Here is a 25,299-nt window from a genome sequence, read left to right on the forward strand (position 1 = left end):
TGCATGGGCTCAGGAAGACAAGCAATAAAGCCAGCCGAGCCCCATGCTGCCTCCGAAAGTCCCCTGGGAATGGCTCTCCCCCCAGCACCGAGCAATTCCCAGACTGGCACTGGGTTTAGCTGACTGCGCAGAGGAGACTCGCCCTAGTGTGGCAACAGATCCAACCCCCTTCCCTGCACCCTCCTTAGCCCTGGGCCCGGCTCTCTCTGTTTCCCCATCTGGACTTTCCTTCCAGCCCCTGCTCGGGGAGGCAGAAGAGTTGCGTTCCCAGTGCAGAATCCTGGACAAGTTACTTTAACCACTCTGCCTCAGTTTCCCCTAGTAGACTGGAGGTGATATTTGCCTATGCCAGGCCAAGTGCTTGGCGTCACTGGGTGAGACGCACCGGGGAGCTGCTGCCCAGAGCAGGCTGAGCTGGGCACGCAGCAGAAGCAGCACAGAGAGTACAGAGGGGTTTGGGCCAAGTTCTGCTCACTAGCCCAGGGGCAAGTTCTGCCTTCCTTCAAGAACAACGCTAAGCTGTGTGTGTGGCAGCAACAGCTGCAGGGAGCGTGCCGCAATCACGGTCCGTTCCGGGGCCGAGATCAGACTGGGCGGAAGTTTTCTAACAGGTTGGGTTGGGCCAATCACTAGCCCCCTTTGAACAAAAAGCCCAAAGCAAGTGTGGCCGTTGCCATTTCAATGATGGTGGTTTTTAAAATGGTCAAAACCCATTCAAATACGTTTTAAAAAATGGAAGTTTTGCTCTCACTTCAACATAAACCATTTCCTAGCCAGCTGCTTTCCTGCAGCAACCCACGCCCTTGGGGCGCCATTCATGGCCCAGCTCCACGCTAGACACCTGCATAAAGGCCAGATTTGCCGAGGTGCCCAGCACCCGCCATTGTAACACTTAAAACCTGAGCTTCCAAAGAGCTCAGCCCCTCCCGCCCGGTGTTCACCAGCGGCGCGTACAGCCCCCCTCTCCCGGTCCCCCAGAGCCCTGCCTGGGATCTAGAGCAGCGCCGATACCAAAGCGTCCGCCATGCCCCCGCAGCTGCTGCGCCTGGAGGCAGAACAGCCCGCAGCAGGAGCCAGGAACTGATACGACCAAAAGACCCACAGGGAGTCACTTGCATTCCCAGAGTGAGACCCTGCCCCTCTCCCTAGCCAGGCCCCCTCCTCCACCAGCAAGGGAAGGTGGGACACTCCCCATCTGCCTTTTCTCTGCTGCTGCCTGGGCTGGCTTCCTGTGCAAAGCTGCTCTGAGCTTCACGCCCACGGCCCAGCTGCGCCCGGCCTCCCCCCCAGCGGGTCCCTGGCCTGGCTCGGCCCAGCACAGGAGTTAGTGGAAGGGGGTTCCCAGCTGAAATGAGGGCGGATGCAACTTGCTCCATCTGCTGGCTCTGAGCTGATTGCATCTCCTAGGAGCTGCAAACCCTCTGCCCCCTGGCAGTCAGCTAGCTCCTGGCTGAGCCACCCCGGGGTATCAGAGAGTGGCCATTGGGCCCCTAACGACATGGATTTGGGCCATGGTGGAGGGGAGCAAAGGATACCTAAAATGATGAGACCTTGCCAAGCCCCCATCGCCCAGCTGCTACCGTGGTGCGTGTGTAAATGGCCGAGCCCCCTGAGACAGGCGACCTTGTTCTCCAGTGGCCAGGGCACGTCCTGGCCATGACGCGAGGGCAGTCTGGCTCAGGCAGAGCCGGAACGAGAGCTGTTAGGCAGAGCTCTGCTGTTCTAGGCAGGGCGGCTGCCACTCCAAATCTGTCCATACCAATGGTTCGCTCCCAGTCGCTGTCATTGGGGGACAGGCCCTTCGGTTCCCCGAGCCAGACGAAACCAGTGGCCTGGACAGAGTCAATGACAACCGAGGTTACACGTGCCGGTGCCCCATGGGGCTTCTTGTCTGCCATGCCCCTGAGCTTGGCTGCCTCACTCTCGTGCTGGCAGATCGCTCCTGACAGTCTGACAACAGCAGTGCGCCTTATCTAGGGCCGTGCCTCTGCCAGGCTGGGCTGCAGGGCCTTGCAAACAAAGTCACCAAGCAAACCCTGTGCCTGGCCAACTGCCCCTCTGGGTTATTCTGCCTCCCCCTCCCGCTGCCGGAGCCTCGAACAAAGCGGGGTGCAGCCTACGGAGAAAGGCTTCTCCAAGGAGAGCGTAGCGGGGAGCAAATGGGGGTCAGTGATGCTTCCGTTTGTGGAGCATTGTGAGCTGGTCAGCCCAAGAGGGGTGATACCCAGCTGGTTGGACAGGAAAAGGACAGGTGGAAGCACTAGCTGAGTCTGAGAAAAGGGGCACAAGCCCAGGGAGCTAGGTTTTAAACCCCTCCCGTGGAGTTTCTAGGAGACTTTTCTTCTGGTGGTAGACAGGATCATGTTGATTCCAAGCAGGTGGGGATCTTTGAAACCCCCAGTGGCTCTAGTCACGTTCCAATAATACTTAGAGCCATTTTGCAATTGCAATGTCTTCCTCAGCCAAAGGGGGCACCCTGGAGCTGCAGGGACTTGTCTGGAGTCTCCCAGCAGGCCCCTGGGGGGGGGGGTCCCGAGAGTCCCTCCCCCGCTCCGACCACTGGAGCGTGCCTCGGACAAGGTGAGGGTCCCAGCTCAACAGATCTGCCTGCTTTTGTCTCTGTTACAGCAACACGCAGGCCTTCAGGAAGGAGCTACTGACCAATTGCACCTATTTCCTCTGCAAAGGCCTGTATGCCCCCATGGACCTGGTCTCCCTGAGCACGGCCTCCGGCAAGCGCCTCTTCTCCTTCCTCAGCTTCGGCTGGGGCTTCATCTCTGACGTGGACATCGCCAGCGAGAAGTACCGCCAACTGGGCAACGCCCGCTTCACCGTGGGTACCATCCAGCAGCTGGCTGGGCTGAAGGTCTACAAGGGCCGTCTCTCCTACCTGCCCATGGAGACGTCATCCTCGGTCTCCTCAGCCCCCGGCAGCCCTTCAGAGCAGAATAGCCACCATGTGCCATGCAGCAATGGTCACCCCCTCCATATCCTCCCTCAGCCTGCGCCAGGGGCACCAGAGCCCCCTCACAAGGGGTCCTGGCCAGAGGACCCTCTCCTGGTCCCCTTCGACCAGCCAGTCCCAAAGCACTGGACCACTGTGCCTGAGGAGGAGTTTATCTCCATTTTCGCCATCTACCAGTCGCACGTGGGCGCTGACTTCACCATGGCCCCCACGGCCAAGCTTCATGACGGCTCCATGCACCTCTTCTACCTGAAAGCTGGGGTCTCCCGGCTGGGGCTGCTCAGAATCTTCCTAGCAATGGAGAAGGGGACCCACCTGGACCTGAACTGTCCCCACCTTCACTATGTCCCCGTGAGGGCCTTCCGGCTTGAGCCCTTCGCTTCCACCGGGCTCATGACGGTGGATGGCGAGCCACTGGCGTGCGAGCCAGTGCAGGGCCAGGTGCACAACCAACTCTGCAGGATCATCAGTGGCTCCTGAGCCACCTGCCAGCCTGACAAATAAACCACTTCAAAAAGGGTTTTGACCATGCGCATCCCTGGGGTGCTGTGCGGGAGGACAGGCAAGGACCACTGCAGGGAACGCTTACACCTCCTGCCACTCAGTGTCTTCTCCAGCCCGCGCGCCTCTCCTCCTCTGGAATAGTTCACAGGGGTCTCTTGTTCCCCTTGCTCTGCCCAACCTCCCGAGTCCCACTCCCAGCACAGTTCTTTTCCTGCCTGATCACAGGCACTAAGGGCCAACCACTAAGAGGTTTGGTTAGTAAGTTTGAGGGCGGGGGAGGGACACTCACAGCCTGGCCTGCCCCCTTCCCACCCCCCGAGTCAGGAAGCTTCTATGGGACACAGCGATCCCTAGTGAGAGGGGACTCCTGAGCCGTGGGTGGCAGGTGATGGTACCTGAATACAGGCACAGCTCTTTCCAGGTCATCTTAGCAGCTGCAAGGATATTTCTCCCACCACCCCCAAGTGCTGGGCTTCTTCTCTTCTCTGCTTCCAGATCGGCCTGTCTTTGCAAGGGACTCCGCAGCTGAAGCCAGGTGATTCGCCAAACCGAGGCTCTCCGCAGTATAGGCCTCCTGCATTTCTGCTGCTTGGTTCCCCGCAAGGACAAAGCCAGTCTGCTCCCTTCCCACAGCTCAACAATACACTGAAGGCACAAGAGCGCTACCCTTTCCCCCACGAGCAGAGTGCCACGGAGACTGAGCACTGCTTCAGCACCAGCAGATACAGTGGGCACCAAGCCCCTGGGGCCAGTGGGGAAATGAGAACTGGCTCCACCATAAACCCTAAACTTCTAGGGCCAACATTTGTTATATTTTTCTTTTAAAAAAAAATTGGTTAATTATATCTACCAGAAGCTCCATGGAGACAGAGTTTATCCTTAAAATGAGACAATAAAGATCTAGCTTTTCCAAAACGGGAGGCCTTGGCTGTTATATGGTGGGCACTGTGATTTCATTGCAAACCTAAGCACCCTGAAGTCCCAGCTTGGACGGTTTCCTCCCTGGGATTGCTGTGGTGTAATAAGCAATAAAGTTTCTTGGAGCAGCAGCATCTAAGGGGTTATTGCTTTCAGATTTCGCCAGCAAGGGGTTGTGGGTTGATTGCTCCAAAATGCAATGCCTCTTGGCATTTGCACAGAATCCCAGTCAGCCTGCTAGAAAATCCCTTTATTCTCCAGACTAGGGCCTGGCTATGATGACTCATGGTGGGCCAACAGCTGGGAGAGGTGATGTCACCCCAATCCAAGGTATTAAAAATTTAATTTTGCATTGAGTTTATATGTTTTAACTGTAGAGGGGGAAACCACCAATCTAGTCCAACAGCAGTTTCTTTAGAAACATTTTGGAAAAGTAGGCTAAAAAAAAAAAAAAAAAAAATCAGAAATGTTACAATAATCTTTATAAAATCAAACTACATAGCATTCTTTGGTGGTCAGATACCAGAGTGATGGGCAGCCTTATGAAAACCTGGACAGCATTCATGTCCATGGCCCACATTGCATGGGTTGTGGTAGATAGCAATAGCTGTAAAGAACACACTCGTCACATCCACAGGCCAGCTGAAGCATGCCGACACTTCCAGCACCAGTGCAGGCGTGCGATCTAAACAGACAAAAGCTTGTGGGAAAGGGCTGGCTGTACAGGCAGCCTGAGCAGCCACCAAGTGCTGATTCTACCCATTTCATACAGTGACACCATTTTTTTGGTTGCCACTAATTTTGGATCTAAAGCGAGAGTAACGAAGCCAGATTTAGAATGTTCAGCCATGACAGAGGAACCATAGACAGCAGCTGCTGTTCACGTTTATTCAGCTGAAAATTATGCAATTAGGATCCCAAAGCAGGGAAAGAAAAGCCTAATTGTTTGCCAGCCAGTCAGGATCATACACAGCTCAGATTTATTTTCACTCCAGCAAGACAGGTAACAAACAGGACCCATATCCCGAAATAAGGGGTAGGGGGGAAGGTATCTTTCCGTATGGCATTGGGCCAGGTGTACAAATGGCTACAGTGATGCTCTGGTCTAACACTTTAACTGCATCTAATTCCTTCGTCCATTGTCGGGTGACAATCCATGGCATGTGCCCTTCAACAGATGATCAGGAAGTCTGCCTGTAGAAATGTCTCCCTCACACCAGTGTTGCAGTCTGAGTTCTGGTTCAGTGTCTGAAAGATTCTCTCTGGAGAATTCCACCACATAGGCACATACTGGCTTTTCCTGCATGTCCAGCTCCAGCAGCTCTGGAATTTTATTTTGTAAATCCACAAGTTTTTCAGGAAGTTCCTGGATTCCTGAACCCTTGATCTTTCTGCAGGAGGATTTGATTTTCAAGGGAGCCCTTCATGGGCACTTGCCTGGCCTAGAATTCTACAGCTGCAGCTTCTCTGCAGATTGCATTCCAGCGCCTACAGGTCTCCAAAGTTTGGGCCAGGTGATTTGAGTCTGGTTTTACAGCAGCCATCCTGTCCCCTAGGCCTGCTAATCGAGCACCCTTGTCTTTTAGCCCAGAGTAAATTGCCCGGAATTTGGTAACCAATACAGTTGGCAATTGAGACTGTGCAAACTCCTCTTAAATGGTAGTGCATGCTGCTGCAGGCAAAGCCATGAGGCTTAAGGCCATCAGCATTGGGTTCCCCATTTGTGAGTGCCTATTAAGAACAACCAGCCATTTGCATCCACTCTGAGTTCTCTGCTTCAGGAGCGTAAAGCTCCTTACCTGCAGGAGCAGCAGCCAGTGCTGGGTTTATAATGGCGCCAGTGGCTCCAGGGAGCCGGGTCCAGGCTCAGAAGGGAGCCTGGCCTGCTCTGCTTGCACTGCGGCCCAAGACCCCGCCAGCCCGCTAGCTCCCGGCCGCCCATGACTTGCTCCTCAGGCTGAGGGCTCCTCTCCTGCCCCTGGCCCCACTGCCCAGCTCCTCTCTGCCCCCTGGCTGGACCCCAGTGCACCTCCGGCTCTGGGCAGTCTCTGCTTCCCACCACCTGTGGGGCCCTCCCTGTCTCCCTGGAGCTGAGCCACCTGGGACTAGTGCAGAAGCCTGGCCAGTCTCAGCCAGTGGGGGGGGGGGGGGGGGGGCGAGCTTGCCTGGGCCCCTCCTGGCAAGTGTGTTTTGAGACAGCCCAGCCAGCGCAGGCCCTGGCCTAGATGATCCTGCCACTCCCGAGGGGCCGGAGTGATTCCCAGCCCCAGGACCAGCTCAGGCCAGCAGACACAGTCACCTCCCAGCAGCTGGGAGGCAGGGGGTGGGTCCCTGGAGGGTGCGGGCTGTGAGGGGGCAGGGAAGATCTGTGTGTGTTGAGACACTAGGGAGTGGGGGTTCTGTGGAGGGTGCTGGGCATTTGTGGTGGGGCTGTGGGCGGGGGGGGCACCAGGCAGGGTGATGTTGTGCAGGGTGTTGTGCATTTCTGGGTGAGGGGTCCGGGGGTGCTGGGCATAGCAGGTCTGGGGAGCTCTGGCCATAGGAAATGGGGGTGGGGGTGTTCCAGTGTTGGACAGGGGGGCTGTGTGGCACAGCATGGACCCACCCCTGAGGGGAAGGGACATCCTGGCAGCACAGGGCTGGGCGGGCCACTGTGCATCTGGCAACTGCCGGTTTGCAAATAGTGCCCTCGCACTGGGCTGGGTGGGGCTGCCCCTGCCATGCCACATTGCCTCTGGGTGGCTCGTCACTCTAGGGAGTGACATTTCCCTACCCCCACCAAGCTCCATAACCTCCATGGGGGCCCACATACATGTTTGGCACCAGGCCCACAAAAGGTTAACCCGGCCCTGGCAGCAGCTCATTGTCTCAGAGCCAAGCTGTGAGGTACCAAAAAAGGGAGACTTATGTCCTAGGGCATATCAAAGTTACTCACCGACTCCCTGGAGGATCCCTGGCCCCCCTGGAGTAGCTTCCTCTCTCCCCTTCCCCATAATACCCCTGCTGTTATCTTTACAAGAAGAGAGCCATCAGAGCCTCCCGCTCCCTGGGGCATGCTTGTGTACACCCACCCTGGCCCTGGTTCATTCATTAAGGTAGGCCCCTGGCACTAGCTGCCTGGGAACAGGCCTCCCTCCTCTCCAAGCATGGCTAACTAAACTAGTCTTGCTTCTGCAGTTACAGCCTATAGCAAATGCCATTAAACTGCAGCACTCCAGCTCCTGCCATAGCTTCCAGAGCATCCTACACTTAATATGATCTGAGCAATGAATGCAGAGCTGTTAAAGGGTGTTCTGAAGTCTCATGGCAGTCATTAAGGTTCACATTTACTTCATTTCTGCTTTGGTTTCTCCTCACATCCTTGACCCTTGTCCCTGCTGCTGTCCCTTTAAATCTTTTCTAACCATACCTGTTCCATCATCACCCCTTAAAAATGGTGATTACACAGAGCACATAAGTCCACCACCATCCTGGAGCAGAATGCCTTATTCCCATTCTGCAACATGGGGGAAACTGAAGCCTCGCAAGATTCAATGATTTGCTCCCAAAGTCACAGAATCAACAGAACAGCCAGGATTAGAACCCAGGAATTTCTAAATTCCAGGCCCGAGCACCATCCACCAGCCCCTCTCAGCTTCCCTTTTTTGGTGGTGGGAGCCAAGATGTCACCCCATTCCATTAGGTCAGAAGGTTTGAGTCATTCAGCCTCAGTTCACCGCACTGTGCCCAAGCAGTACCAAGGTCTCTAAACACAGCTCCTACATTGTCCTAGGGACTGAAAGGTCAGCTTGGCAAAAGGCAGGTTGATTGTTAGCATCATGAAAGGGTTGGAACAGCAGCACTAATGGCTGAAACCTTCTTTCCAAAGAGGTGCAAGCTTCTCCCGACTCTGCTGCCTGATTTCACTGCTCTGAAGGGCCTCCTCACACTCTATGGCCGTTCTGTCCTTGGCCTCTTTGATAAGGTCACCCCGAGATGCTATCCACAATGGCAGTTTAGGATGTGGGCAGATGTCCACTGGCAGCTGGGCAAACCTCATTTCACATCAGTCCGTAAACAGCTGACGTGGTAGCTTTCAGGTTACTGCAAGTTTAAGTTAGATCTGAACAAGCCAGCTAGGGGTGACAAGCTGGCATCTCAGACCCCATTACCAGACTAGCTGAACTTGTGTGAGGTTGCTGGATCCTGGTGTTACCTTAACTACTGGACAGAAAAGCTGCTCTTCCTGAACCTTGTATAAATGAAGAGCCTTATCCAAAGCCCATCGAAAGATGCCCATTGTCCTCAGAGGGCTTTCAATCGGCCCCTAGGTGCACCAGTCAGCTACAGAGCAGTTAACTAAGCTTCCTCAGGGCTCGATTCTGCCACCTTTCCTCACTGGCTCCACTGAGGACAGTAAAACCTAGCTCTTACGTAGCACTTTTCATCAGTAGATTTCAAAGCACTTCACAGATGGAGAAACTGAGGTACAAAGAGGGGAAGTGACTTGCCCAAAGTCACCCAAGCAGACCTCAGGTCTCCCGAGTCCCAGTTCATGCGCTGCCCACTGGCAGTGGTATTGATTCAGAGCAGAGCAAGAACCTCCTCAGTCTGAATAAAGGTGGCAGGATCTTCAGTTCTGTTGCAGGTGATATACTCACCACACACAAAAGAAAAAAAAAAGCACAACCAGAGCTATTCACAGAGGCAAAATTTAATGGCAAATCACCTTTTTCTCCTTTATTACATCTTAATTAGCCAAAAAAAAAAATTTTGCAAGTAAAAAAAAGTAAGTCACACAGCACTTTATACATATATGGTAAGCAACCCAGCATTCACATCTGCACGTGAACAACACACCTCTAAGCATGGCCTCAGTAATAGTTCCATTGTTTTTAAATACTGTACAGAATCAAGGCTACAAACTGATTTTGTAATATTTCTTCCCCGCCCCACCCCAGCACTTAAAACAGTTACAGGCTGTTCTTATTTGTACATCGCAGTGTCAAGTAGCCAGTTTTAAGGCTAACAATATGCATCATGCTTTGGCTTTTTGTGGTTTTTTTTATTTTATCTTTTTTAAAGGTTTTGCCTTTTTAAATTTTGTTTTTAACCTTTAAATATTACATACGTACACCAAAAATATTACATAGCTGCAGTGTGCTCAACAGCAATCTCAGACCCGGAGCTTCACATGATCAAAAGCTTAGAAAACTTGTAAACCTCTGTGCGCATCTCAGTTAGGGACAGACAGCTCTGAAGAGCTAGGAGAGCTCCAGCAATGCTGTTAAGGGACAGGAGAGCCTCCCCAAGGCCAATAAGCAAGAGCTTTCTCAGGTGAAAACTCCAGGATCCTGTACAAAGCTCTTGGTTATGATTAGAGAGGCAGACTTCTTGGGAGGGGGAAGGAATCATCTGGCATACAGTCAGGCCGGCTCTCACAATGGCACCTCTTCTCCCACCACCTTCCTCAAAGCAGATCAGCTCCTACAGCTGGCTTTTGCTGTGGCTACTCTAGTTCCCTCCACCCTTCCAGGAGAAGATAAAGAAAAACAACTAGAGAGAAAGAGAGACAGAGAGAGAGAGTTGTGTGGGTGGGCAATGCTAGAGACCCCCAGGCACGTGAGCAGATTCTGTTCTCTACTTGTGTCTTTCTAATAAGCAGCTTGTCAACTCCTCCTCCCCCGTCCCTTTGCAGAGAGAGGAATGAAGTGACACACCAAAGGAAATGAGTCTGTAAGTCATAGTCTGGCCTTCAGTACAGTGAATAAGGCGTCTAGCAATGTGTGGAACAACCCCCTGCACCAGATGCCTCACTCACTCCCAAAGGACATCAGTTAGCATCCCATCCCTGCCCTTTTACACTGGAGTCAATTTTTTTGCTCATGAAATGCTGGCTAGCAGCGAGGATAGCCAGGAACTACTGCACCAGACCCACCCCACAATGCTACTGCCGCTCAAGCCCAACATGCGGACTCCCCCGCAGCTCTCAATTCCAGACCTGCGGCTCTCCTGAGCAATCGTGGCAGCTAGTGTGAAGGATTCTACAGTGCTAACGTGGAGACCAGAGTCAGTGTGAGAGAGACCCAGTCCCAGTGGCACCCTTCTCCAGGGGGCAAGTCCAACCCCGGGTTGGGTGTAGTCAATGGGACCAGGAGACAGCCCTTATAAAATTTCTTCCAGTGGATAATGGGCAGTTGAGCACCAAACCCATCCAGGCAGCTGGGAGCACTTTGCAAACAGGCGAGACAGCCTGCTGACACTTCCGCCCTCAGCTTTGAATTCAGAACCCCAGCCGCCGCTGGCTCTGGCAGGGGTAGCGGTGGTGGGAGAGCTGGCAAGGAGGAATTTGGTTTGTTTTCCTGTGAGGAATTAGCCTCGTTTACTAGCCACGCTGAATGACAAGCCTAGCTATTCCTTCCATGTGGAAGCCTGGCTTCGCTAGCTCATTTAATCAGCTGGAAAGGACACAGCTGGGCAGCCTCTGTGTCAGAAAACGGGCATCAGCATGGATGGGAGCTTGTTGTCAGGCTCGACTCCTGACAAATCTAGCAGGGCTTGATCGGGGGTCTCCAGCAGTGCACAGAAAGCCCTGAAAGCAAGCTGCAGACATCCTGAATAGGATGCCCCCAGATAATCACTGCTTTCATCATACCCCCTTCAAAGTACTCAGTGTAAACCCCTCTCCACTAATGCACACGTCCCACTAGCCATTTCCTATAGCTACCCGGCAGCACTGTTGATGGGATTAAGGATGTACACGCAAGGTCTCCAATGCTGCTGGCTTCTGGACTGTGCAGGGCTGGGGATGAGCAGGGGCTCACACAGTGAAAGCTGTGTTTGTTAAAGATGCAATGTCCGTGCTGCCGCAGGAGGAGTGAAATCACACCCCCACAGGTGCAGGTCTATACTTGTTGAGCTAGCCTCAGGAACAGTTGCAGCCTGAGAAATTTATCAACAGCTGAAGTGGTGCAGAAGCATCAGCGGCACTAGGTTTAACATCCACACAGAAGCTACATCATCTACCCTAGATCTACCTTTGCTGCTGATCAGTTGGACTTGGGCTGAAGCAGTGCACATGGGGCTCCCAGGCTCCTGCTGGATGGAATAGTGCCAGCAGGAAGCTGACTCGTGTAAGTTTGCAAAGTGCAAGCAGGTCTGGCAAGGATGGGGAGTGGAAATGTGTTTACTATTTTGGAGAAATTACTTCCAGGAGAGAGATCAGAGGGCTAGGACCACAGGGAAATCCCAGGGTATCGCCCAGGGCTGAACAGGAGCCTGTCTAGAACTTCATCTCTGCACCGTAAGTACCAAACAAAGGAGTGGGTGAGCTGAGAATCTGTCAGTGATCAGCTATGGGAAGGCAGCCCCATAGGGAGCAGGAGACTTAGATGCAACCAGAATCTAATGTCAAAGTATTCTCAAGCTGGAACAGACTTCAAGAAAGCCACAAGACGTGGTAGTGAAGGGAAATGGAAGGACTGGGAGGACACAGCCACTCAGCATCGGATACCACAGTAACCATACCTTTAGGGCTGAATCCCAAGTGGAACGCTGGGGTCAGACATAGCAGCCAGGGAGTGGAGCCCACTTTGCACAGAGAGGTGCCCGGGGACGAAAGAGCACAGAGGGTCCCAGCTGCAAGACTGCTTTGGAAGGCTCAAAACTCCTTACGCTTCAGGATCAAACGAGCATGAGGAACGGGGGAGGGGTTGGGGGAAGTAAAGAGCGAGGAATGAGCTATTTGGGCTACTGCCTTCTTTATAAACACACCAAACAGGGGAAGAGAGCCGGGAACGAGCAAAGCCAGTTTATTGGGAACAGCGTTTGCTGATTTCCTTGCTGCTTTCCCCTTCTCTTCTGCATCTGTCTGCCCCTAACCTGACGTTTCACTTGTCCTCTCTCCACTCAGGGATATTGGCCTCTACTAAGGCAGCCCGGTACTGCTGCAAGACACCACGAATGCTTTTAATGAACCCCTTGGACAGGGGGAAGAGGGGAAAGCCGATGTCAGGGTAACCACTCTTCTCGGGGAGGAAACTCCTGTAGCTCTTTCTCCTTTTCTTTGGTTTCACACTAGGCTGCGAGGCAGAGTCCTGCGTGGCTTTACACTCGTCCGTTAGGTCTCTCGCCAGGGCGAGCCCTCTGGCGTGGCCCGTGCTCTCGGAGTCTGAATACTGATGGCCGTCGCTGGCCGCGAGCGTCGAGGCTCCACATCCAGAGTCTTCCAACTCCTCCTTCCCTTCTAGCGCCAGGTCGGAAAATTCCGCTGCAGCCGCTGCTGCCCCCAGCTCCTGCTCCAAGGGGCTGCTGTACTCGCCCTGAAATCCCCTGCTGTCAACCGGGCTCTCGGCTAGGGTGTCGCACACAGAAAGGAGAGAGGAGGAATCGGCCCCGTTGGGGTGCTCGTGGCTCCTTTCCACCAGCTCGCTGGTCTCTAGCCAAGACTCTATCCGGTAGACCAGGCGCCAGCCGTTGCAGCGGAAGTGCTCGCGGATCTCGTGCTCGAAGACCTCCACCGGCTTGCGCAGCATCTGCATCATCGATTGGACCACACGGATCAAGGCCATCTCGTTGTAGCAGCGGCTGTTCTCGTAGCCCTCCTGAAGGCCCCGGTCGCTGTCGAACCCTGCCTCGTTGTAATAGGGCTCATTCACTAGGATCAGTCCTGCCAGGAGAGAGGGAGAGCAAAGAGTTAAACGGAAACCTCACACTGACCTGCGACCTACAGGGGGATCTGCTGGGCTCTGCCTTTGCTGAAGGGTGCTGAGGCCTCAATCTATCACTGCCCTCCCCACTAGGGAGCTCCCTCCAGCTTGGGCTGCTGCCATATTGATCCCTGCAGCACAAAGATCGCAAGCAGGGGTGCAGGCAGAGGGAGCAGCAGAGCAAGGTTGCTATGCTGGACTGGTAACAGGAGGTAATCCGGGCAGGTGCATGTCTAGCGGCTGCACCAGCATTTCATCCCGGCCTCTGACTCTGCTTGGGACACTTGTGAGAACAGGCCTGGTGGCCTCCTGGCAGGGGCTGGTGGTCATTTTTCAGACTACAGGAACACCTCCCAGGTGGAGGCCACTCACTGCAGAAGCCCATGACTGGACTAGTAACAGGTACAGTTGCTAGCTCAGCACGGGGTGAGGGACAAGGTGCACTGCCGGGACAGAGGGGCACTGGAAGAGTGAGTGAAGGGGGAAATATTTCACAGGCCTTGCCTGCGCTATGGTTAACTGCCCACTTTTCAGGGCCAAACACATGAAAAAAGTGTTGTAACAGAATCAAGCCATTCCCTGAAGTGACACCCAGAGCTGCTTTTACCGCTGACTGGGCCACATTTACTTTTGCCCTTTTCCTTTCCAGCCACTGTCTCTAGCACAGCCGCGAGCAAGCCACCCACACCGAGTTCTCGCCGGTTGACATTTTAGGCTGGTTGTTCTGCCTGGGTGTGATGTTGACGTGGTCAATGCCACCCTGCTGGCAATGCCCCCGACTGCTTTAATGCTCCTGACGGTGGGGTCGTGACATTTCTCCCATGACCAGGCAACAGAAGGGAGAGGTCTAAGGCTGAGCTCTCAGCATTAACAAATCTCTCTGGTAATCCAGAGAAGTTTGCAAGAAGAAGTTGATATTTTATCCTCTAAATGGGGATTATCGGTTCTGTAGACAAGAAACAGCCCCTCTGTTCTGGGAAAAGACACCCCGGGGGCTGAGAGATCAAATACCATAGACCAAATACTCCCAAGTCAGGCCCTGGCCTTTCTGGACAGCAGACTGCTTGCTAGAGAGTTTCCAAGCAGGGTTTAGCATTACCGGCTGTCTCGATCAGGCAAGTCAGTGCTGCAGGGCTTGGGCACACCTGTGCTTCCTTTCAAAAGCCCACAGAGCAGTTTAGGAACCAGTGTAAACACAATTGATGTGTGCAAAAATAAACCAGATGCTAGCGAGGCTGGTGACTCACTGCCTATAAAGAGAAGGACCCAGGCTCAGCAGCAACCTCAGGACCTTCCTCTTAGGAGCTTTTTTAGGCGTTAGCAGCTGGCTGGAGGTGGCTGTGGTTCACCTTCCCAGGCACAGGGCAACAAGCAAAAGGCTAGTGAGGCCTGCTCTTGCAGAGAGGGGAAAGGAGTGAGGGAAAGTTACAGGGACGGAAGGCAGCCAAGAACAGAGGGATGGGTAACAGCTTGCCCCTGCTGCTTTGAGATGGGAAAGTGTGCTCCTTCACACAGCCCAGCAAGGCAAGTGGGGGGGCCCCCAGTGTCCCTCCACGCCCCACCGGCTCTGCAGCTGCATTTACCTTGGATGGAGATGAGCACCTGGAGAAGGCTGGATTTGCTGGTCCACCTTTCTGTGCCCTAGAACACACACAGAAGTTATCACAGACAGCTTGTCATGAGCAACAGTGAACGCAGCATCCGTCCTGGTCAGCATTTAACACAGAAAACAAGGGAGGCGACAGCCTTCAGACTGCAGCTAATAGTGACCAAGGCGCACGCCAACATTTACTGCCTGGGCCTGACCCCAGCTGTGTTTGTGCACACCTATTTTAAAGGTCTGTGAGTACAATTCAGGCTTGGGTACAATTATGGGCCTACTGCACTGGCTTCAGGCTGGACATGGCCTGGGCAGATACTGTGGAAGCTTGTACACCCTAATCCAGGTATGCAGCACCTGCCTCACTGCTCCAGAACTGGGGTCTCAGGTGGGGCCCGCTCCAGCCCTGCTGATTGTGTCAATGGGTGGATATTTATTGTGGTGCCCAAACAGGAATGAGAGACCTTCCCACCCCACAAAGTCATTCATCGCTACCCACAACCTCCCTTGAACCTAGCTGTCCAGAAGCTAAGAGTGAGGGTTCTCTCAACTCACTGTGCCCCCTATGTCTTTGCTAAGCTTGTTTCCAGCATGCCTTGGCTGCTCACCACAGAGAAGGCAAAAAAACGGCCAGAAAGACCAAGTCCCAAAGGGTAGAAGAATGATCCCTGTTTACACTATGATCCCTGCGCACACCCTCAGCTCTTATCAGCCGCGACAGGGGCCTGTGGCTAATACTAGCCAGTCCACAGCTCATCTTCCAGGGACAAACGTGGGTTTTGAGACATTCTTTCAAAACCTCTCTCGAACACTACCCTTTGACTCTGTCTACTCCATCCATCTATCCAGAATTCAAATCCAGACTATCAGGGCCGGTTCAAGCCCAATGAAGACAGGGCCAGCACAAAGCTTGGATGCTCATTCCCCAGTTTGCTCTCTGAACTGGAAAACTGTCAGGCCTCTGGGACCAGTGGGAAGCAGCAAACACCGCTGCCTAGTTGCGGAAGTCTGGCTCCGTTTAAAAGCCATGTGCTGTGCAAAGGGACTGAAGACAGCATTACCTTTCCTATCCAGGTTCCCAGAAGGCTGACGCAAACCTTGCCATTGTCGTACAGGTTGGGGTTCAGTCTCCCGCTGCACTGGGAGAGGTAGCGGAAGAGAGGGGGGACAGCTGGGTAGATGTTGGGTAACTGGATATCGAACAAGAAGAGGCCGTCTTCGTAAGGAGTGCGTGTGGGTCCTTTAATAAGTGCTGAAAAGAGATCCTGTGAAGAGAGGAGATGTGAGCACAAATAGGCATGGGCTAGAGTGAAAGCCAGGGCTGCCCTCTGTCCAAGGAAAAGAGGCAAGCCCTGGTAACAAGGCAGATTGAGTTTGGGGAGTGGGGGAGGAAGAGACAGAGGCTTTAATTAGCTTAACAGTAACTGAGGACTTGGAAGAACTAGCTCAAGCCTTGCAGATCTCCTGCGGGTGCTAGCTTTGGGCTGTGCTCTTTCACCTGAGACTGAACTTCACCCACCACACTTCCACCCTTCAGGCCTGGATGAGTGATCTGAAACAGGATTTCAGAGGGGGCTGGTGCACGGTTCCACTCCACGACTGGCTACGCCCACTGGCTTGTTGGCTCTCCACCCGCTCACGCTCCCTGCTTAGCCGAATTACACAGCCCAGGTTTATTTGGTGAAGTAATTCTAGTATCAGATTCCCACATACTCATTGTTTATTACCAGGGTTCTTGGAAATGTAAAGGGGAGCCAATTTACTGTAATTATAAACTTCAGCCAAGTGTAGATGCCTTGACAGCTCAGAATAGGGGATTAAGTCTGGAACTCCCTCCTGAGCCTTCAACTCTCAGGTTACGCCCAGTCACCGTGCTAACACACAAACAGACTGGAGCATACGGACTTGCCATTCTGTCTTCAAACGTCTTGACCATGATGCCATCAGGCAGAGAGGTCGCCAGCAATGCCATTTCTTTCCTCACTGTGCTGAAGAACTTCTTGGCTTCTGGTGGCTGGAACTCCATTTTCTTAAAGGCATGGGTATCTAAGGAGCAAGGGGCGTTACAACCCATCAGATTACAGAAAACCCTCCTCCAAAATCAAACGCCTTCAAAGGGAAGTTTTTCCCCCCCCTCAACAATTGCGCCCAGTATTGTGGGGAGGAGAAAGAGAAGATACTGGTCAGTGAAGCTGGGGAAACATGGCTGTATTGTTATTTGAGATCTCAAGCCACGAGTTAGCAGCAAGGCGCTAAAGCAGCTACGTTGGGACCACATCTGGGCAAGAATTTACACCTCAGCCAAAGAGCTGTGTTAATAGCCTCTTTCTCCACAGCTACAGGCTCAAAGCAGAGGTTGGGTACGTTTTCCCAGCTGACCTGTCCAGGATGATCTGTTTGCCAGATATCTGAAGCTGTACTGTCACCGATGCACCACAGAACCAGGCACTCGTTTATTTCTGGCAGGTGAAAGTTGGTTTGTGTTAACAAGGTCACTGCACTCAGAGGAGGCACAATCGATACAAGAACATCAGCTGTTTCCATTTCCATTCTGCCTCTCACCCTCCAGCCCTCCACCTTCCCCCAGTCAAGAAAAGCTCGTTTCAAACTTAGTTGCAACAAGGTTTCATGCTGGTAGGTTGTGGATCGCAACAGCCCTTAGCAAAGCTGGAGTGCCAATCTTTGAGGCAAGGGATTCCTACACCACACACTGCTGCAGAGCGTCCAAGTCAGAACAGCCAAAAGGGGAAAGAAAGGGAACCTGTACCACAGCCACATCACGTGTGACAGCGCTCTGAGCACATGCAAGACACCCAGGGTCATTTCCCAGACCAGACCCCTCTACGGATAGGAGCCCTCTTTAATTGCCCCTTCCCAAGTGACTTATGAGTTCCAGGTGGGTAACACCTCTCCCCTTCTCCTAGAAGCAGGGCCATTGAGAGAGGGGGAGTGACAGCAGGGGACTCCTGCTGGGGTACAGGAGTCTCAATGCGGAAGGCAGTGGAAGAGTTAGTCCAGCCCCCAGGTGTCACACTCACCTGGGGCATATTCCAGCACAGAGAAGACCTCCCCCTTGGCACTTGTGAAGGTGACTCCAGGCTTGCCTCCGCTCTGCTGGCAGAGCACTGGGGTCTCACTAGGCCACTCCGACCTCACTGGCGTCTGTGCCTCAGCTTTTTCTTCTTTCTTCTCCGTCTCCCCCATAGCTTCCATCTTCTCCTCCTCCACAATGGCAACGTTATCCAGGGTCTTCTTCAGATTCTCCTGCAGCTTTTTGATGTCGTCCAAGAACTTCTTCTCCCGGGTGGGCTTTTCGGGCTCTACTGTTGGCGAAGTGGGAGAGCCCGTCAGCAGCTGCTCCACAGTCATGTTCTTCAGGCTCTCTAAGATCTTGATGGCCTCCTTCAGCTCTCGGAAACTCTTTGGTGCTCCCTCTTTCCCAGCTTTCTCTGCAGTTAGATCAGCAACCGCCATTGCCACGGCACCCTGCACTTGTTCCTCTACCTTTTTCACCTCTTCTGCTACAGGCTCCTCAGGCTCCGGCTCTTCAGTTTTCGGGTGGTCGTCTTCCATAAGGCCGTTGTCCGTCTCCCAGCTATCGCTCTCATCCTCCCATTCATCGGAGGATGCCCCACTGGTGCTGCCATCTACAGAATCATAGTCAGATTCTTCAATCTCCGATTCTATGTTGTATAAGTGCTAAAGGAATCAAAAACAAAGAAGTGAGGTGGTATAGGGCCAAAATACACATGCTTTATTTACGGTCATCTTGGATGGAGGTAAATCAGTCTCTACTGTTAAAAGGAAACGGACAGTTAGAAACAGTGATCCTAGCAACACCAAAATCTCCCCAAAAGGCAATTTTTTCTTTATCTATGTAAGGTGGATTCTATCTGAGCTGAGTCCTGCACTTATGAAGCTCCTGTGAGCTGGGTTCTGAATCGACATTCCCCCCCCCACCCCGAAAACAGGGTGTTTGGGAATAGCAGGGTCAGTTTTAAAAAGAACCCAGCTGTCCCAAAAGCTGGGGCTTCCATTGCAGACCAGAGAGAGCATGCATGCTAGAACTGCAAGACTGAAGTCCCAGCTTTCTGAACCCCACACAAATTTTGCAGTTGTTAACGTGTCAAATTTGTATTTCTGTTTTTGCAACTGAGCCAGCTGCTGTGTGAATACAATATGCCAGCTTGGCTGTGTCTGCATTCCACGCATCTACAAAACAATGCCTGAACTAGCTAGAATGCGCATGTTTCACTATCTTCTTGTGTGGCACACTGTAACTGCTATCGGCACTCTGCTATGAACAGTCTCCAACCACTTTTTAACTTTTTCACTGCCACTTTTTAAGGTTTAATTGGGATAAGGAAGCCTTACTAGAATTGCTGACCTGACTCTCTTATAAATGTGCTTTCTCCCTACCTACCCTGAGAGTCTAGCTTCCCCAGACTCCATCACAACCCCTCCCCTCCACCCCCATTCTTGCAGCTCTAAATTTCAGGGGACTTTTGTGTGTGTTACATTTTTCAAAGACAGCCTTGCAAAGCAGACATGAAAATTTACCAACTCTGATACAAATTTGACTCATCTAGCCCCCCCCATATGTCATGTGGGCGGGGGGAAACAAAACCTAATGGATAGCTCCAGGACAAGAAGTAGTTTGTAAGGTGTATTAAAGAGGTTTGTACGATGGGAAGTTTAATCCTGAACTTCTGAAAGTTCAAGTGATGTTGCATAAAACCTATACAGCTGCTAAAAAGAGACACACTGATCACAGTAGCTAAAAGCCAGACATGCAGATGTACAAGCTCTCCATACACAGAGCTCTGCCAAGGAGCCTCAAAATCCCCACCTGCACCAGCACAGTTATGCCAGTCGCAGGCCACTAAATAACTGATTGCCAGCTGCGATTAGATCCTGGGGAGCTAGACCAAGGCCACCAGACTTCCTGCCCTTGTGGCCTATCCCAAATCTGAGTTGAAAGGCTACTTTGTCAGCCAGTTATGCCATCTTCATGGTTATTTTTAGATCCACTGAAAGTGCCCAACCAGCTAGTCTCTGGCACACGGACAGAAACGAAAATTACAGTTCTCAACAGATAACTTAGGATCTCGACATTCACCAAAGTCCTGTAATTACATGTTCAGACAGAATCCAAGGGAACGGAGCGACACAGCTTGCTGCAGAGGCGCGGCGTGAGAGCAGCTCTTTGTGGAGCATACACCAGACCTTTGATTCTGCCTGTGATCCAGTCACATGTGACAATAGGGGGGAAGGGAGACAGCAGACTGCTTTGTAACATCCTCTTCCATTTCCATAGTGCAGGCATTGACCATTCTACTGTAATTAATGCAGAGCTGCTTGAGGTTTTTTTTTCTTTTGGTGGGTTTTTTTTTTTTAAGTCTTGATCATCAACTGCTTTCTGCACATGAATGAGCTTCTGTAGCAAGAGGAGTGATGTGTTCTGTGCTGCTCTGATAGGCGATGGGACCCTACAAAGGCAGGTATTCTATTTTCTTTAGAAGATCTGTCTTCACTAAAAGAGACGAGGAGAGGAGAAACAGGACTAAAAGATAGGCAAAGACAGGCATTCAAAGAGAATTCAAAGAACCTGGAAACAGATGTGGAAGACAAAGTAAAGTGGTTCATTAGGCAGTGGATTAATGCGTTGATGTTCTTGGTTTTTGCACTGTGCTCATCTCTAACTGTTCATCTGGGGAGAGATTTGGGTTCAAGTCCAAGGTTATGTCACCATTTAGTGGTACTAGTCCAGATCCCGTGGAACTTTCCACACATCAAGTACTACCATCTAATTTAGTGCACTAGCTCGGAAATGGTCTAGAGCTAGAATAGCAGGGGTTTCAGGTCAGACTGTGATGTATTAGCAAAACAGAGTGGTGACTGGGCTAGAGTAGCATGGGAGGCTGTAGGTCAGGAGTGAGGGTCACTGGCAGATCTCTGCGGACAGAACCTTCTCACGCAATAATTGCATGGAAGCTCTACGCTTGGATTACAGGGGTGCTGCAGGTCAGGAAGGAGGGTCATTGGTAGAACTGTGTGCATATAGTGGGGGGGTGGGAATCTGTCTCTATAGTAACAATCTAGACAACACCATCTTCTCAACACTCAGGAGCTGTGAAAAGATGTTATCAAATTCAGCGTTAGTTTTCAAGAAAAGGGAGAGACCAAACAAGACCAAGCACTTGTATGTCTAGGATTACAGGAGTGGGAAAACCCCCATCAGACAGGAGTGAAGGTAAAAGGAGGAGGAGGAGGAAATACAATGAGATTCAGTTACACAGGCTCCAGCAGTATCTTTGCATCCTTGATCCAAGAACACTGCATGTCATTAAACTGAGTTACAGAAAGTACTGTGGCCCCACTGACTAGACAGGAGCATCTTACCTGAGGCAGAATAATGGTCTTGGAGTTATCAGCCCAGACTACTTCCACTTTGCTGCTGACATCAACACGAGCCACCTGTCCTACCGAGGGCTATGGGAACAAGAGCAGCAAACAAAATATCACAATCTCTTTCTCAAGTACAGAGAATGAAGACTTTGAGAAATAGCTTTTCTCCAGGTAACTGAGGCATGTAAACATGGATCAAGTCTGAAGACAAGCTTTTGGCATGTCTCACGCAGTGAGACCGTGGGCTGCAGCAGGAGCAACCAGGCTGCTGAGATTCTATTTAGTGGGAAAATGTTTCCATGAAAGACTACCTCGGACACTACAGAAAGTCACCACCTAGGGAAACAGTGAACCATGTTATATGATTACTTCTGACCAACATTTTAAAGCTCCAACCTGTGAGTACGGAAAGCAGTTTTGATTGCTTAGATGGCTATAAATGGGATCCTACCACCATTTCTTTTACTTAGGGTGCCATCTAGTGATAGTTCTAAGAATTTTGATTTTGAGCCAGCTCAGTTGAAGGAAGACCTACAGACTTTGCAGTTTGTTCCCGGAGCCCAGCACTTCCGTGAGAGCTAGGGCATGGATATGAAGGGCATGCCTAGGCTGACACAATCGGGGTAGAGAGGCTCACATTAGTGCTCTAAAAACAGCTGCGAGAACAGTGCTTTGAAGTTGCAGCTCAGGCTGGTCTTCAAGCTCTGAGGCTGAAATGCCAAACATGCCGCATTTGGCTTTTTAAACCCCACGTTTAGTGCATTCAGAATAAATAGCTTCTAAAACTGGAATAAAATTTACACAGGTCAGGTGAGCAGCTTTAGGTGTGTATTTCATGCTGCTGGAGTTTAGACATGCTACTGCTACTTGGCCTATCAGAGAGCTGAGACGTCTTCCACTTCTACCCTGCAGACTTCTGTTAGCGTAAGAGTCACTTCTAGGGTCTGCAAGTCCTGCAGCCTTAAGGAGGTCCACTACCGGTGAACAGCTCGCATTCTTTCCAAAAGGGAGGTCCCCCTCAGACCTCTCCTGACTCCTTAATCCAATTTAAGCATGTAAATCCAGTTTAACACAACAACAGCCCTATTTCTCAAAGCAAAACAAACATCACTAGCTATAGACAAATTGATCTTCAATCTCCCTCTGTTTGGGGCTGCCCTGGACTTTCCATCTTAGAAGTTATACTGAAAACCCGACTTGGAATCCCTACACAGATACTTGTTGGATTTAAATTAAGGCAAACAAATTTCATTCTCCATTTTTGGTTCTAGTTGCTTCAACTTTCAGGGCAGGTTTAATCCCTTTTCACACTGGCAAAGAGGATTTCAGAGTGACCTCGGTTAAAATCTGAGATGGTGCCTACTTAGGCCTCCAGGTTTGTGTCTTCATTCCAGTGCCCTTTGACTCTGTCCAGGGTGGACAAGTGTCTTGTACACATGGGACCTTTCAGGCTAAGCCGGGGGCAGAAAATACAGCAGTATCAGGCAACACAAGAGGCTGGGATTTTCAAAGAAGATTGTGGGGACTAGGTACCCAAATGGGACTTGGGGAATCCAACTCTCTTAGGACCCTTAGGAAATCCCAGCTAAAATGACTGCAGGCTGCTTCGGGCAACATGAGCATGGCTGAGACTCACCTCATCTTCCTTGGCCAACGCTCCCTCCTCGGCATTGCCAATGCGAATCACAATGTCGGTGGTTCGGAAGCGGAAGTCAGGGTGATCAGCAATATCATACACACTCACATCCTCCTCCTCCCCCATCAGCTGGCATTGGAGAGAACACACACGTGCACGGGTTAGCTCCAAACTACTGAACTGATTTCTAGACTCTGCTTTGGACACTTAAAATGCTTCCTGCACCTGCAGTTTGGTTCCCAGCACCCGTGGCCACTTGACGTCTTGTGACCATGCGCTGCTAATATAGCTGGTGCCTGCTGCTGCGCTCTGATCTGCTATTTGATATTACATGTGTCACCTCAGAAAAGGTGTAAGGGGTAAATTGGCATCCTGTCTTTTCATCCAGTTCATCCTCACCTTTTCTCTTAGGTTTTACACTACATGAATCATGAGCCAATGGGAACCATGGTACACCCCCTGTGAACATCCAGCTCTCTCAAAAACAGCTAGAAGGTGAGCTGAGCAGAGCCAGAGACAGGCTTTATTTTGGATACAGGTTCCATGATCTCCGAACCAGCACAGCTGGTAGGAGGGTTGGATAAAAAGCTCATGACTTAATCGGAAATAGCATCCCCGCCGCCAAAGCGGATCACCTTTGCTTTCGCTCTGAGAAAAGCATCTCTATTTACTGGCATTAGGAATTAGTATTAGACATAGGGATGTGTCTCTGGGGCAGCCTGGGTTATGTCTACACTACAAATGACTTTGGTATAACTTCTGTCGTTCGGGGTGTGACTAAGTCACGTAAGCTATACCTGAGCAAAGTAAGTTATACCGACATAAGCGCAGGTGTGGAGAGTGCTTCTCCCAGAGCTTCTCCCACCAACCCAGCTACCACCACTCATGGAGGCAGGAGATATTAAGCCGCCCCTAGAGCTCTCTCCCATCAGCTTAAAGCACCTTCACCAGAAGCACTACAGCTGTGCAGTTGCGCCGCTGTAAGTGATGTTGCATAGACATAGCCTGAGATTTTGTTCTAAGCCTGAACTAGCCCTGATCACTTATACCACATGCACCACCCTGTGGGGGGACAAAGGAAGAATGAGCCAGGTCTAGAGGGGCCATGGCAGCACTCCTCCAACTTGCCCACAGCCTAACAGGAGCCGGCAAGATGAAATACTCCGAGCTGCTGGACTTGGTGGGGGAGGAAGATGTGGTCTGTAAATGAGAGTGAAGGGTCAAGAGCGCTCTCATGGTGTTTCGGACGACCACTGAGCGATGGGCTTCTCTGCCAACTAGTAGAGGTGGAAAAAGTCAGAGACCCAGCACCAAAGCTTTGAGAAATCAACTGTGGTTGCTTGTTTCAGCACCAGCCCCTCTCCTGGCCAAAGGCAGAAATTCATAGATAACTGAAGGGAAAAAAACCCCAGCTGCTCCAGGATGATGGGATGTGCAAATCTTTGAACATGCCTGCTCTGTGCCAGGTCACCACCCACAGAAACACAGGCTACGTCTACACTGCGTGCTTCTTTTGGTGGTGGTGTGTAGAGTATACACTAGCAGCGTGGACAGTGAGTCACAGCTCAGGCGAGCAGAACACAGACACACCTGAAGGGAGCGGGTATGCACTGAGCACATACCCTACATGGCTCTCTACTCACCCAAGCCCTACCTTCCTGCCTATGCTGCTATTTTCAGCCATGTAGTGTCCCACTGCCTCCCCACTGCTGGAGCCTCCCCCAGTTGCAGGTCAGGGCTCTGCCAGCTCCCTGCGGGGGGAACTGCCTTTCCCCTCTGCCAGAGCCTTTCACTGACACGCGTAGTGACACCCCCAGTGTGGACGTGGCCTGCTTTTCACGGCTGTGTGTAGCTACACATACACTTTGCGCTGCCTCAAGAGGCGTGCAGGGTAGACATAGCCACAGAGAAAAATGTCGCCATAACCAGTCTTGGCACCAGAGCAGTAACATGCCCCACGCCGCTAATCCCAAAGGTGACTTATTTCAGGGTGGAAGCATACAGAGTAAGCGCTATTGTGTACTTCACTTCTCTTGGACAGCCCCAACCAGGAGGAGCAGGCTGCTTCACCTACCTCAACATCGTCTCCGCTGGCCTTCAGCTTGAACCATTTTACCACACAGGTGCGGCCGATGTGGTCGCCTGACTGCACCACTCCGTACACAGCAGGGTCCTGGGAGGTCTGAGCTTTTGGTCAGGGTGGAAGGGAGGAAAATAACCAAGTGAAAAGCTGGACCAAAAGTGACTGTTCTCATCTCTTTAGTCTGATCAACAAGGTTTGTTTGATCTTTCTGGCAGCAGCACCAGGGGAAGTCACCTCTGGCTTCACTGCGAGGCATTACAGCCCAGCAGCTCCACCCGAGACAGGGAAATCAGGAGAATGGATCTTGTTACATGGCAGCTAGAGTTGCCAACTGTCAAACTGTGAACCCATCCTTCACCTGTGTGCAATGCCAGGATGAAAGCAACAACGGAGCTGGGGTGTTCTGAGCAAGTAAGGAAAGAGTCATGTAACTTTAAAGGGCCATCTAGCCAGAGGGTGGGTAGAGAGGTGGGCACACTTGTCTTTAGGGTACACTTG

At 51.8% G+C, this 25,299-nt stretch overlaps 2 protein-coding genes across 3 annotated transcripts in view; one reads left to right on the forward strand and one right to left on the reverse strand.

Moving 5' to 3' along the window:
* Positions 1–4,384, forward strand: part of SPHK1 (sphingosine kinase 1) — a 30,493-nt gene extending 26,109 nt beyond the window's left edge. For both annotated transcript variants that reach the window (XM_037914146.2, XM_043528657.1), the window contains one exon: positions 2,629–4,384. In XM_037914146.2, coding sequence (XP_037770074.2) covers positions 2,629–3,445 — 817 coding nt within the window. In that variant the 3' untranslated portion in view covers positions 3,446–4,384. The remainder of the gene's footprint in view (positions 1–2,628) is intronic.
* Positions 4,385–9,062: 4,678 nt separating this feature from the next.
* The window catches only part of UBE2O (ubiquitin conjugating enzyme E2 O), a 92,252-nt gene continuing 76,015 nt past the window's right edge, over positions 9,063–25,299 (reverse strand). The window contains exons 11-18 of the mRNA XM_037913375.2: positions 24,793–24,905; positions 22,719–22,847; positions 21,077–21,166; positions 17,713–18,373; positions 16,584–16,720; positions 15,736–15,939; positions 14,658–14,715; positions 9,063–13,034 (exon numbers count right to left, since the gene is read on the reverse strand). Of these exons, the coding sequence (XP_037769303.1) occupies positions 12,256–13,034; positions 14,658–14,715; positions 15,736–15,939; positions 16,584–16,720; positions 17,713–18,373; positions 21,077–21,166; positions 22,719–22,847; positions 24,793–24,905 (2,171 nt within the window). The 3' untranslated portion in view covers positions 9,063–12,255. The remainder of the gene's footprint in view (positions 13,035–14,657; positions 14,716–15,735; positions 15,940–16,583; positions 16,721–17,712; positions 18,374–21,076; positions 21,167–22,718; positions 22,848–24,792; positions 24,906–25,299) is intronic.

This window comes from Chelonia mydas, chromosome 14 (assembly GCF_015237465.2).
Source record: "Chelonia mydas isolate rCheMyd1 chromosome 14, rCheMyd1.pri.v2, whole genome shotgun sequence".
NCBI classification, from domain to species: domain Eukaryota; kingdom Metazoa; phylum Chordata; order Testudines; family Cheloniidae; genus Chelonia; species Chelonia mydas.